Source organism: Helianthus annuus, chromosome 8 (assembly GCF_002127325.2).
Source record: "Helianthus annuus cultivar XRQ/B chromosome 8, HanXRQr2.0-SUNRISE, whole genome shotgun sequence".
Taxonomy (NCBI): domain Eukaryota; kingdom Viridiplantae; phylum Streptophyta; class Magnoliopsida; order Asterales; family Asteraceae; genus Helianthus; species Helianthus annuus.
Genome location: NC_035440.2, coordinates 116,652,704 through 116,666,551, shown reverse-complemented (window position 1 = coordinate 116,666,551; position 13,848 = coordinate 116,652,704). Strand labels below are relative to the sequence as shown.

Sequence of the window (13,848 nt, the reverse complement as noted above, 5' to 3'; positions counted from 1 at the left end):
AATGATTAAAAATGTAACTGAAAAAAGACCAAAAATCAAAAGGCCAAGTTTTGTCACAATCGAGGCGCGTATTGACCGTAAAGGGTAATCACTAATTAGTAATTAGTGATCAGTTCACATTTTTAGTAGAATTTTCCCTCCACTTAAGCAAATTTACTTCAAATATTTGAACGAACTTCTTTCACACATCACACTAAAACTATAGACCTGACCGTGAAGTAGTGGCGGACTTATGAATTATTTTCTGGGGATGCAAACGAAGGGTAACCAAATTTTTAAGAGGTGCAGTCGAGATTTTTACCTCGAAAATACACTAAAATTCTTTTTTCAAGGGGGGCGCCCGACCACCCAAACCAAAGCTTGGGTCCACCAATGCCGTGAAGGGTCATCCGTTCACATTTTTAGTAGATTTTTCACTCCATTTAAGCAAATGTACTTCAAATATTTGAACGAACTTCTTTCACACTAAAACTATAGACTTGTGAGTCAACTTTAACTTATCAACACCTTGAACATTTGTCATGTTAAAAAAGAGAAAATTAATAAGAGAGCATTTGAGTGTTCTTATTGTAATAATATGCTCAATACAAGATGTGTGATTTCGAGTCGGTTGGCTATGTATCTTGTGATGGTTACTCAGATTCAACGACTACTAATGGTGTTTCCTGAAGGCAATAGTGGGTTTTGTGTATGCATGCAAGTGACTACTGATGTAGTGACGCTTGCTTCAAAGGGGCCATGAGCGAAATGTGTTCTTCACCTGAAACCATTTCCCAGTCGGGACATGTTTCAACCGCGCTAGAGCTGATCACATCATATCATTTCATTTCATTCGTTTGATTTGGTTTTAATTAGCAAACGGGTCACATTTTATTACAAGTCAAAAAAGCCAACAGCCAATGTCCATTAGTTATAACAAGTCTTAAGACAATTTTATTAACTTATACCGAGTTTTCTAACCAAATAAACTATATACAGATGATCAAATTAAACTAGCAACAATATGAGACGTTCATACTATGAGTCAATTAACTCTTGAAACTCACATATAACTTCTAGCATACATGCATGCAAAAACTGGAGAGCGTAGCCTCTATACAGAATAAAACGATTGACTTCCGAGCATCCACATACCCTCGACAATCGTTGTATTATGTTTATGTTATATATAAAAAAACTAAAAATATTATATTACCGGAGAATTTAGAAGCTGGTCCAATCGAATACTTATTTCAGTTCTCAATTGTCTCCCTATAGCATCAACCTGTATAATCCATAACCATCATCAAAATCACACTTTTTAACACAATTAATTACTAGGGACTTGAAAATGCAATGTTCAGATGAAGTTCTTACCTAATTATTCCTATTTTTCCTGGTCTTTTTCATAAGCGTCTCCGGCTACAGATGAAGTGTCATCATCTCTTGAGTTTAGAGTCCCAGGATTCATCCTCTGAACCTCTTCTTTGGTGTAAATAAAGATCTTCCGGACCATGCCACAAAATTCCCTGACCATCATACATGCGTTAGAACATACCAAAGGCTGAGTTGTCAATGTTTTATACAAAAATCTGAGTTAATATTTTAAAATATTGTTTTTTTTTTTTTTTTGTAATCATAAGTAATGCATGCGTCATTTATAAAAATTCTAACAGCAGCATGTTGAAAATACATAATTACTTACTGCCAGGGATCATCTCCAACAAGCATCATGTCACCCTCATCATCTGTATACACAACAAGCCAGTTTTTGTTTTGGCTCTTCAGTTCACCACCGAACTCAAATAACCCGTCCAGTTCAGAGATCAATTCAACATAGTTATTGAACTTTGTGAGATCCACAGACCTACCAAGAGCAATCCCTTGCTTATGAACCTGAAAATATTAATCATCAGAGTTATTACAGCATTTATAGTCATTAGACGTAGCAAAATTGACGCGTAAGGCAGGTTAGAACGGTCAAAACAGTAAATATTTTGCGCAGACCAATATGGGTCTGGCTGGCTGACCCCGAACATTTATGTCCATAAAATATTATTTAGTGACTTTTTTAGTTAGCAATATACTATCAGCCCATATTACCTGTTTCACTTTAAATTACTTTATCTTACCCAAATCAACCCGATAAAAATAAAAAACAACCCGCGTCGACTCATTTATTAGTAAACAGGTCGAAATAGTGATCTCTTCAAATTGATCATAGTAGGGCCCGTAAACGAACCGAACGTTCAATGAACAGTTCGAGAACCGTTCGGCGGGAAGTTCGTTTATGTTCGTTCATTTAATAAATGAACTAACACGAACAAGAAATTCCGTTCGTTAAGTTAAACGAACGATCATGAACAGAGGTTGCGTCCTTTCGTTTATGTTCATTTGTGTTCGTTCATTTAGAGGTTTGTATATGTTGTATTTTTGTTTTATTGTTTTTTGTTTTTAAAAATTCGAAACCCTAGTTATACTATATGCATCCCCCAACATCCCTCATTTGACCATTTCAATTTCAGTTTGTGTTAAAGCTTGACAAACTTCTTAGTTTTGTGTTATAAATGTCTATGATAATTATGTCAACTGTGTTTGGATAATTATGTTAAGTGCTTATTTATTTTTTGGTGGATTCTCGTAATCTTTGTGATGAAAAATGGATTTCTTTTTTCTAAAATGAATATATGTTCGTGTGTATTTATTTGTGTTCATAAACGTTTGTGTTCATTTATGGTCACGAACATTTGTTTGAGTTCATTTGCGTTTCATAAGTGTTCGTGAACAGTTCATGAACATGTTCGTTTCCTTAATGAACGAACACGAACAAGAAATCTCGTTCGGTAAGCGTTCGTAAACAGTTCATAAACATGCTCATTACTTAATGAACGAACACGAACAAAGCATTGTTCGTGTTCATTCGGTTTGTTTACAGCCCTAGATCATACCAACAAAAAAAGAATTAAAAACTACCTTTGTACAACTTCTTGTAGAACTACTATGAGCTTTCACGTGACCATCCCTCACAGTCACAACCGCTGGGAAACTTTGGTAATCTTTCTCTTGCTCTTTGATTGTTGCCAAATTATTGACTACTTTCAAATGCTTTGACTGTTCAGGCCTTGAATCAGAATCAAATGTAAGGTATTGTTGTGATTGCAAACCTTGATTTGCATCAGATGTATTTCTGTTACCAGCAAGAGGTACACCAAATATTTTGCAGTTTCCATCTTGGGGTTTCACGGGCTCAGTTTGTTTAACCGACTTGGTCAACAAGTCACTGGAGTGAGAAGGCGTATGGAGATATGAAGGAAGTGGTGGCGGCATCAACCACTTCTCATGTTGCTGATTAGGATGAAGGACGTAATCGTCATAAGCACTGTACCTGACATCTCTTGTCGTCTGGTATGAGATTTCACCCGATTGAAGACCCGTTTTTGTACCACTGCCCAATAAGCTGAGGGAGAGATTGGAGGGTGAAACTGAAATGGACCATGGATTTGTGTGACCGTTGGTTGGTGTAGAGAATTCATTTGCGGAATCATTGGTTGTTCCAAAACCCGATAATAGATCTGTGAAGGAGGATCCAACAGTCCTAGAAACGGGCGAGAGTTTATCCAACCCGTAACCCGACCCATAATGTTGAGAAACAGAAAGTGAGTTAGCTTTTTCATCGGTTATTACAGAAGGTGTCCATTGAACGGGCCTGTCACATGAATCTGACTCATTACAATCCATGAAAGTGCCTCTCAAGGTCGATAATTCTTGACCTTGCAAGACCCTTGAGAATGAACTTTTTGATGAAGGGTCTGCTGCAGCCATTTTTGATGGTCCTGTATAAAGTTAACATGTTAAAAACAATTTTCATAGTTTAAGATTTCCTCGATTACTCAACTAATCAGAATTGCAGTCTCATGCTGCTACTACATGTGGCAGCTTTCAATAATTTACTTGTGAAAGGGTCAATTTGGGTTGCTTTGTTTCAAATTAAAAAAATAGCTAAAAGGGGAATGGGTTGAAAAATTTCCAATATCTTCTTTTATTGCTTACAACCCCGATTAGTCTTTTTATTTAAAGTTTAGATTGGTATAGTGAAATACTTTTTTTTACGGGATCACGTATGTGTATTGCGCTTGGTTTTAAATTGCGTGATGCGCTCAGATGCGTTAGGTCCAAAAATCTGATGAGCGGTGCGAGCGAATCACGTATGCGATGCGCTCCTTATTAAAAAAAATACTAAAAAATTAATTACACAACACCTTTTAAAAACATACTTAAACTAAAAAACTCACATAATAAGAAGATAAGAATTATGCTTTTTGGTCCAAATTAAGCATACAAAAATATTTTTAGAACCACAAAAAAGAGTTTAGGAACCATAATGGTCCGAATCAAGCATGCTAAGAGTCTATATCTAGATATTAATTAATTAATTAATTATACATATTAGTCACAAAAGCCCAGCCCATATAAAACAATCTTTAAAAAAACAAAAAAATAACATTGTGTGGATCATAGCGCATTTTGCGACGGATGCATTATGCAAAATTGTCACAATATCATCGCATCATGTAAACGCAACGCATCAGGTGTTGCGATGCGCTCTCAGTCTCTCACTAGCGCAACGGGCGCATCATGCATTATGCGGCATTTTAAGTATGGCGGACGCTAATCAATTCAACCTTTTTCATTATGATGACACAAAAATCAAAACAGCTTTATAGGACACCTAGTAGTTTCATTAACACAAAATTCGGCCAAATGAAAATAATGGAAAGACAAATATACCTATGTATGATCTATCATTGACTCAATGTAAAAGAACTAGAACGTCATATAAAAAAGATTGTGGCATGTTGTTGGTTGGATTTGGTATAAACAAAAACAGGATACATCCTTGGACGGCCCATAAAGTAATTTCAATGTATGGGAGGCATTAGCGACCTCCACATACATTATCCTTTTTTAATCACGACTACCGTGTTTATTGCTTACAAAAAAATAACGGAAAGAAAAAGTGTGTGCTAACCCAGCCCCGCTTGGCCTGTTTCAACTAGAACCATTTTGACCCGTTACCCAACCAGGCCATCTAGCCACATCCATTAAATAAAAAAGGTACCTTCTCTAGTGAGAACAGAGGAATCAGGAGACGAAGGCAAAATGTTTGAGCGGGGTCTTTTTTGTCTATGCACTGGAAGTGTATTGATTGTAGGAGGCATGAGAGCAGGTTCTATTTTCCACGGTGAAACCCTCTCTGGACGGGGAATCGAAGAAGTTTCGTCCCAACGAACCTTAAATAGCATACAAAATATATTAAAGTTCTGATAGTCATCATGACTTAAAGTAATGTACCATTTGATAAAAACATTAGTAGTACCTTCAGACATCTCCATTTAGATTCAGGCCACATTTTAGGATCACGCTCTTCAATCCCAACAATAGTTCCAGTAAATCTACAGTATTAAACAAATTATAACACCAAAATGAATATATACAATCAAGAAGATGAATGAATGACTTAAGACAACTGTACCTTTGCTCCGGAGCCTCTTCACCCTCAAACCTCATGTTAAATCGCATACCGATGGAATAATTATTCTTGACAGATTCCATGTACTGATCATATGGGACGATGAACTCTGCAGGACTAGTCCTGTGGAATATAGGAAATTATTATCATATAATGGGACGAATACAAGATTAAAACGTTGGATTGCCTCTTAAAAGAACATAGAACAGTAACATTCCACGGTTGCATACCTGGGTTTGTAATATACTGTAAAGAAAGTTCCGGTTTGAACGGCGTGCCAAGCTGTTGCAAGTACTCCAAGGTGCATACTATGGCTGGATATGACAGATGAAGGAATGTTCGTTTGTTGTCTCATTGCACGTCTTACCCCAACTCGAAGTTCACCATTCTCGCCTCTGCATAATATTTACACATTAAAGTGTAAGAAAGAGAATATGAATTTAGAAATGCATGGATTATTATAACTTATAAGATGAAGTTTATTATTACCTTAGAAAGATAAAAGCATCACCAGCAACAAGTCTTTTTGAACTAACAAAAACACTCCAACCACTTTGAAGCAGATGCCTTCGCGGTTGACCTGCCATTTACAAACAATTACGAATACCGAAAGGTTAGAGGCAAATGTCCTCCGTATGTCTTTCTTATAACTAAACAAAATTCCATCTTATCAAGCAATAATCATTTCAGCTTACCCCTGAATATGTGCCTAAAACGCCATTCACTTCCGTGTAAATCCTTAGCCACCAGTTCCTGTGTCGGGGGTTGCTTAGACATGTCCTGCATAAAAAGAACAAGAAAACACGATGAGCCGAAATAACGAACCGGTTAAGAAACCGCTGGTTCGGTTATATTTTTTTGATAATCGATAGTTATGGTTTGGTTATGATTATATGTATATAGATAATTGAACTAAGCCGACAATAAAACTGAATCATCGGTTAATCAGCTTTAGGTTCGATTTAGCCCATAACCGAGCCGATCCAATCCATGCTCATGCTTTAAAACTTAAACTAACTCAGGAAAGAAAGGCAATCCTCTCAAGTAAGCTACTAACCAATGGAGGAAGGCACTCATCAGCATGTCTTCTCAAAACCGAAAATCCACCATGTGTGCTAGTATCTGAAGCAGTCAACGTCTTGCAAAAAGAATGCACCCGAAACTGTGGTTCTGGCGGTGGTGCAGAGTCCTTAACAGCAGTTACATCTTGCTGTCACAACAAAACCGATGTTATCATGTTAAAACTATCAACATTAAAAACACTAGAAAAAAACAATCAGCTGACACCATCAAGCCCATGATACTCACATCAGATACAGGTATCAGAGTAATTTGAGCAAAAACCTCATCCGTATCTGGTTCCGCCTATACACACACACAAAACATAAAAAAAAATCAATTAATTGAACTAACCAACATAACACAAAATCAAAGTCAATTTTAAGTCAACTTTACATCATCAACAACCGTACCTTCAACTGGACCGTAACAACTTTACAAAGTATCTTCGCCGGAAGGTTATAAACCGGCATCTGTTGATCCGCCACCTGATTCGTGGACGCCTCAACCTATCGAAACATCAATCAACAAAAACAACTTAAAATCACAAACAAATAATAAGATCATCTAATCATCTATGTAAACCTATTCAAAACACTACTGTGAACAATTTAACAACACGCTTAACAAATTTACAGATAATATATGATATGATAAAAAAATGATATATACATATATACATATATGAAATAACTAAATCAGATTCACAAAACACTACTGTGAATAATTTATTAACACGCTTAAAAAAATTACATATAATATATGATATGTATGTATGTATATTTATGAAAGATGTGATAATAAATGATATATGAAATAACTAAATCAGATTTACAAAACCATACCTGTTCGATGTGTCCTTGAGGAAAGTAATACACTAGGTCATTTTCACGAGGCACGTTAACGAGCGGACCAGCACAAGCTCGCCATAGCTCCTTATAAATCGCAATATCTTCATCAACTACACAAATAATAACAAAAAACACAATCAATTACACAAAAACCAAACCCTAACTCTCTCAACAGTGATAAAACAAGCCGGAAAATACCTTTACGGTGACCGGAATCAGCAACTGCATCATTCCTATCACTAAAACACGATGAATTAAACGTTTCTCTGTTAACTTTGCTCGAAACCTCAGATGACGTCATCATTTCAATCAACGAAGGTGTTTTAGATCATCTACTAGCGGTTTTCGTCAACAAAACCCTAATTCTTCACCTCTAAAACGTGTAAATCAGCTTGAATCACAGTTAAAAGTGAAGAACAAGCGGATTAACTTCACGCGAAAACGTTATCCTGTTGACAATCAGATGAACAACGATTCTTTTGTCGCTAAATCGCACGCAAACACGAGTGGTGAATCTGTTTATGCAATTTGTAATCGGAATATAATCTATCTTTTGAAAGTTTTGAGAGAGAGAGATGAAGTTTAGAGAGAGAAAGAGAATTTAGAGAGAGAGAGAGAGACAAAGGGGTCAAAACTGGTAGTGCAATTATTATCTCATTTGCAGGTCTGAATTCTAACACTGCTGTGGGTGGTGACCGGCTATTTCCGGTTATTCGGCTTTTCTACCGGGGTCTTTTTACACACACTTTGCATTATGGATGTATAAAAATCTTTTTTTTTTCAAAAATAAATTATTTGTATTTGTTAAATCAATAAACATATTTAACTTTTGAGATACTTTTAGAAAGTTTACAATGTTCCAAAGTGTGTAGTTTGACACCTAGTTTTTAATTATAATATATATTACTATTAAGATGGTTAAAATGAATTATTTTATTGTAAATAATTTAAATTTAAACTTGGGCTTGGCTCACAACTTATAATTAGATATTTAATTATTTTATATTTGTATATTTCTATAGCTGAAAATTTATATATAACAATTACATATATTGTCTACTTAATTAATTTTACCATGAACATTTATTTACTTATTATAAGAATTGAAAATATTGTATTTATATTTTTTTTTAACTTTTTTTACACCTAAATATCACATAACCTTACACTTGAAATGATTTGAACTCAAATCATAGCGCTAGACAGTGACGGATCTAGAAAAAAAAATTAGAGATATCCTACAAAAGACTTCTAATCACGCCTAAAGGGCAACGCCATGCCCAACTATCACCCGGAATGGAACAGCTGACGTTAAAGTGCTTCCTCCGCCCATCATAAATCTGCCCTTAACGCTAGGCTATTAGGTCATAGGTAAGTATTATAGTCGTATAAATAATATTGTTGAGTGTAAGGTTAAAAGACGAAGAAGTATCTAAACTGGAGGTGCCAACTATGAACACGCAGAAAATATGTGGTAAATGTTAAAGAAAAAACAAAAGTAGAGGGGGGGTTTGTGTGGTTTATAGTTTCTATAAACCGGCCAATAACAATGACCCCCGCTTTCCCGACAGCAGTGCTATGTGCCTTTGGAAGGACCGAGAGTGCAACTTGGAAAATTATGTGCAATAAACAAGTCAATCACGTAGGAATAAATTATTCTATTTAATATTTTTATATATAATGTTACAAATTAGTATTCCAACAATAATAAAGAAACATGATACTTTATACATCACTTTTATTTGTATTTAAAATGTGAGTAGATGGTTTTTTTTCATCCATTTCCTATATATACATTTATCAAGTGGGGGAATAGTGCCAGACACATTTATCAACTAGAGGAATAGTGCCAGACAGTTGTCTGACACTTCTTTATTGGACCAACACGTTTATTATTTTATATTTATTTTAAAATTACGTTTTTGCCCCATCTCAAAATGAAATTACGCTTTTGTCCCCATATCAAAATTGCGATCTTGCCCTCAATTCAAAATTACGACTTTGCCTGACACTCCCCCATTGGACCAACCAGTTTATTATTTTATATCCATTCTAAAATTGCGTTTTTGCCCCTCTTTAAAATTACGGTTTTGCCCCCAGCTCAAAATAAAATTATGCTTTTGTCCCCAGCTCAAAATTACGATTTTTCACTCCATTCAAAATAAAATTGTAGTTTTGCCCTCAGCTCAGAATTAAATTTTCGCCCCTAGTTCAAAATAAAATTCTGTTTTTGCCCCCAGCTAAAAATTACGATTTTGCCCTCTGTTGAAAAATGTGATTTTTCCCCGTGTAAAAAATTGTGATTTCGCCCTCAATTCAAAATTACGTTTTTCCCCCAATTCAAAATAAAATTCTGTTTTCGTCCCAAACTCAAAATTACGATTTTGCCCTCGGTTCAAAATAAAAAATGTGCTTTTGCCTCCAGCTTAAAATTACGATTGTGCCCTTAGTTTAAATTTATATTACGTTGTTACTCCAAGTTCAAAATTACGAATTTACCCCTATGAAAATTTACAACTTTGCCCTTGGTTCAAATTTACAGTACTGCTGCCATTACTTTAGCTTTTGGCAAATTACGAATTTACCCCAGTCAAAAAATACAACTTTCCCTTAGTTAAAAATTACAATATTGCCATTGTTTTAGTTTTTTTTTTCAAAACTATAAAAGTGTTTTGTTTTAATTGGTTGACTCGATTTAATTGTTTTTTGTGTCAATAAAATGCCTAACACTCGCTCATTATTCGGCCATCGCCCCACAACGCGGGCAGGGCATCAACTAGTTTATGACAAACCCATAACCGTTTGTTATGGCTTAACACCTAGGGGTCGTATAGATACAATCATAAACAATTAATTAAATCTAATTATTCGTTCTATTTTCTAGTAATCATACAATTTCTAGTAATCATACAATTGTTTTTGTTATGTGTTTCAATAATCAATTATTTCTTCCCCTATTGCTTCCTAACGAGGATTAAAATTTCTCAGCTTTTATTTCTTGGGGTTGTAGATAACTTTCAAAGTAACTTTTTTTTTCATTTCTCATATTAATGTGAGCTTTAGGGATTTCATTTGAAGTGACTGGTAATTTGTGTACTAGTGGTCGATGGAGTTTAGAGAGATGCCTAATGAGTATGAAATTGGGTATCTATTATATATAATAGAGTAAATTACAAGTTTTGTCCTTTATGTTTACATCAAATTACAGGCGTTGTCTTTTTGGCTAAAAGTTTACAGGCGGTGTCCTTAATCTTTCAAAATCTTGCACGTTATGTCCTTTAGACCAAACTTGGTTAAAAATCTCAGTTAAAAACTGTCATGTGTAATACACATGAGGGTAAAATGGTAATTTCCCTCTGAACCCTTTCTATTCCCCCATTTATATCCCTCACCCCTCTTTCTTCCTCTGTTAACTTTACTTCTATGGCTTCCATGCTCGCGATCTCCACTTCACTTCTCTAACCTTATTGTTAAATTCCACTTCACTTCTATGGCTTCCGTGCTCGGGATCTCTATCAATCTTTGATAACCTTCGGAACATGTCGTGAGATGTAGACGTTTCGGCTAGTGAATTATATCGTTGAGAACCTTCTTCGCGGTTTTGAACCGATTGACAGCTGGATATGACAGCATCCTCCATCCATGGTTGAAACCGTAAGCTAGAGGAAGTTGATGACAAATGCTCCCTTTCGGAGTCCGAACTTGACTCTACGAGATCTACACTCTCTTCTTCGGCTAATGATTTATCTTTGTTTAACGAACTATTTGTTACCGGGATAAAAAACGGTGAAGTCCCCGGGTCAGAACTTGAGACTGATGAAGTTCCGGTTCCGGCTTCAGTTGCGGTAAAGACCTCCAGACTACTTATTGGTGTAACGACGGACCCGCGAACGGATTCAAGAGATATGTTTCAGTTTTTCATTTGGTTTTCAGACAGTTTGTTTGATGAAGGTAATGGGCAGTCAGCTTTGGGTTTCTTCTTAAGTGAACCGACTAGATTCAGACGAAGAATTTCCGGCAGTGAATTTTTGACTAGATTCAGACGAAGAATTTAACAGAGGAAGAAAGGTTGCTTCTTAAGTGAACCGACTAGATTCGCCGATATCGAATCTTGTCTTCAACGAATTGGCGCCAAACTCATCGACACCTTCCCGCCATGTCTCTGAACCTCAATTAACTTCTACGGTGAATGAAGATGGTCAAGTTATGGCAGAAGGTAAGCAGAAAGGTGAAGATACGATCCCAGCTCAGCACCTCATCTCCCCTAATCGGGATTCTGAATCACTGATGGAGGTGGATACGACTCATCTGGGTCCACATATGGAACTGGGTTTATATATGCAATTTTTTTTTATTTTTAAATTAAATAGGTAAAATTACAATAGTACCCTTGTACATGACAAAACTTAACAGAAAATTCTAACTATGTTTGGCCTAAAGGATATAACGTGCAAGATTTTGGAAGGTTAAGGACACCGCTTGTAAACTTTTGGAAAAAAGGACAGCGCCTGCAATTTGATGTAAACATAATGGACAAAACTTGTAATTTACTCTATATAATAAATGAAAGTTATTTGGGCTACGTGTCACTTAATACTTAATTAGGGCATCCTCAGTTCTCTATTCCCGCCCAACAGTACCACTGCCCTTTTCCTTATATATCTCTCTTCTCACTTCTCCTCTTTCTTTAGAAACTCGGTTTTTACAAATGCCCAGGGTTCCTTCTCTCTCTATATTCCGGCGCTTCAAATTTCATAAACGTTGTAAATTAGATTTTGGCGTACATCCTTCATTTGTTCATCCATTACTTCATCAAAAGGTTTGTTCTTCTTTTTTTATTGAAATACTTTCATGATTTCCTCTTATTTACAGTAATCCTTTGTGTTTTGGGTCTTTTCATGTAACCATTGCTAGGGTTTCTTATCGAGAGTTAGATCAAGAGATGGGGCGCCGGCTAATGGTTCTGCGGTGTTTCTCTTACAAGATTGTTTCATCTTCAGGTTTGATTTGTATGTTTATAGATCTGTGTTGATTTTTCTTAATGGTTATGATATGAGTACAACATCTGTTGATTATTTATCTGTGAATATGTTCACCGATTATTCTTTTTGAAATTAGGGTTTCATCTGTTGATTTTTGTTGATATCTGGTTTGCCAATTAAAGTTTTGTTATCTGAGTTCTGACTAAATGATGATTGTCAATGATCTGTTGCAGATGATAATGATGATGATTGTTCTACGGTTGTTTCCAGTATTGTTGTTCCAACATCGTTTAAAGTATGTGTTTTTTGCTACTCCGATTTTCAAATTCGAGTTTTTAATTTTGAAGTGATAAACTCTAATTCTCGGTTTATGTTTCAGTCTAATCACAGTTGTTTGAAATTCACACAATCTGCTGCGGGTTATTATAGGTTTGTATTCAAAGAAGCATAAAGTTTAATTAAACACAAAGAAAGATTATTAAATTTATATGTAAAATAATTTTTGCTTATGACTAAATGATGATTATAATTGACTTGTGCAGAAGATGATGATGTAGAACCCACAGTAGTTCCTACTAAACGCAAGAAAGGATCTGCTATTGTTTTAAGATAAGATTTTATCTTACTAGAGTAATGGTGTTTCCTGCCTTTTTTGTATTAAAAGAAGCATAAAGTTTGTTCTAAAGGAGCTCTTTATGAACAAAGTTAAGGATCAAGTATATGAGGAAAGGGCTACTCTTCAACAACTGAAGAAGCGTTTTCATGTACTGCATTTTGATCATCTGATTATTGCTGATGATGATGTTTTGTTTCATGTTGTAACAATCAGTGAATTCTCATATAATAGATTGCTTTGCCCGATTAGATTATGTGTTAAATTATAGTTCTTTAAGTCATTGTTTCATTTTCTTGAATTCTATGTAATTTTGTAAAGAAGTACAATAACAAACAGTGGTTTTAACATTTGTTTGCAGTTTCAGCAATAGTTAATGGAAACACATGTTAGGTTGAACAGTTTTAACGGAACAGTGGTTTTAAACCACCATTTTAAGCATGGTCCTTCTCCAAAAAAACAATATTTTAACCCAACAGTCGTTTCAATCCCCTTCAACCTCCACAAAAACAATTTTAACCCAACAGTGGTTTTAAACCACCAGATAAACATTTCTTTATGGGCAAACACCTATTTATGGTCAAACTTCTGTTTATGGGCAAACATCTGTTTAAGGTCAAACTTCTGTTTAAGTCCAGACAACTGATATATAAGGTGAAACATATGTTTCTTCAAAATATGTTGACCATTAACTGTCCAAACATCAGTGTTTAAAAAACTGTCGGGTATCATCTGATAGGAAAAATAACCACTGCTCACTTTTTTATTGTTGACATCTATTGATATTGACCATCAGTGGTTTTCCTAAACAAACATCCACTGCTCACTTTTTTG

General features: G+C 35.4%; 1 protein-coding gene and 1 long non-coding RNA gene across 2 annotated transcripts; one reads left to right on the top strand and one right to left on the bottom strand.

Moving 5' to 3' along the window:
* Nucleotides 1-887: 887 nt before the first annotated feature.
* On the bottom strand, nucleotides 888-8,123 carry LOC110921231 (auxin response factor 2A). Its single transcript, XM_022165518.2, has 15 exons — nucleotides 7,618-8,123; nucleotides 7,414-7,529; nucleotides 6,982-7,077; nucleotides 6,818-6,874; nucleotides 6,567-6,719; nucleotides 6,205-6,289; nucleotides 5,999-6,089; nucleotides 5,740-5,904; nucleotides 5,513-5,632; nucleotides 5,357-5,432; nucleotides 5,099-5,270; nucleotides 2,953-3,812; nucleotides 1,685-1,875; nucleotides 1,357-1,508; nucleotides 888-1,264 (listed from the first exon to the last, which is right to left on the bottom strand). The coding sequence occupies exons 1-14, from the start codon at nucleotides 7,721-7,723 to the stop codon at nucleotides 1,367-1,369; spliced, it is 2,430 nt and encodes an 809-aa protein (XP_022021210.1). The 5' UTR covers nucleotides 7,724-8,123; the 3' UTR covers nucleotides 888-1,264; nucleotides 1,357-1,366.
* A 4,077-nt stretch (nucleotides 8,124-12,200) lies between these two features.
* Nucleotides 12,201-12,674, top strand: LOC110921135. The gene is made up of 3 exons (XR_002582204.2): nucleotides 12,201-12,238; nucleotides 12,334-12,419; nucleotides 12,635-12,674. It is a non-coding gene; the product is annotated as an uncharacterized LOC110921135 (long non-coding RNA).
* Nucleotides 12,675-13,848: the final 1,174 nt, after the last annotated feature.

Excerpts from the sequence above, each read along its gene's own strand:
- LOC110921231 (XM_022165518.2), bottom strand. The coding sequence starts at position 7,723 with ATGATGACGTCATCTGAGGTTTCGAGCAAAGTTAACAGAGAAACGTTT. Across the intron at positions 5,271-5,356 it reads CTAAATGGAGATGTCTGAAG|GTTCGTTGGGACGAAACTTC; the intron begins GTACTACTAATG and ends ATGCTATTTAAG. Across the intron at positions 1,509-1,684 it reads GTTGGAGATGATCCCTGGCA|GGAATTTTGTGGCATGGTCC; the intron begins GTAAGTAATTAT and ends TATGATGGTCAG.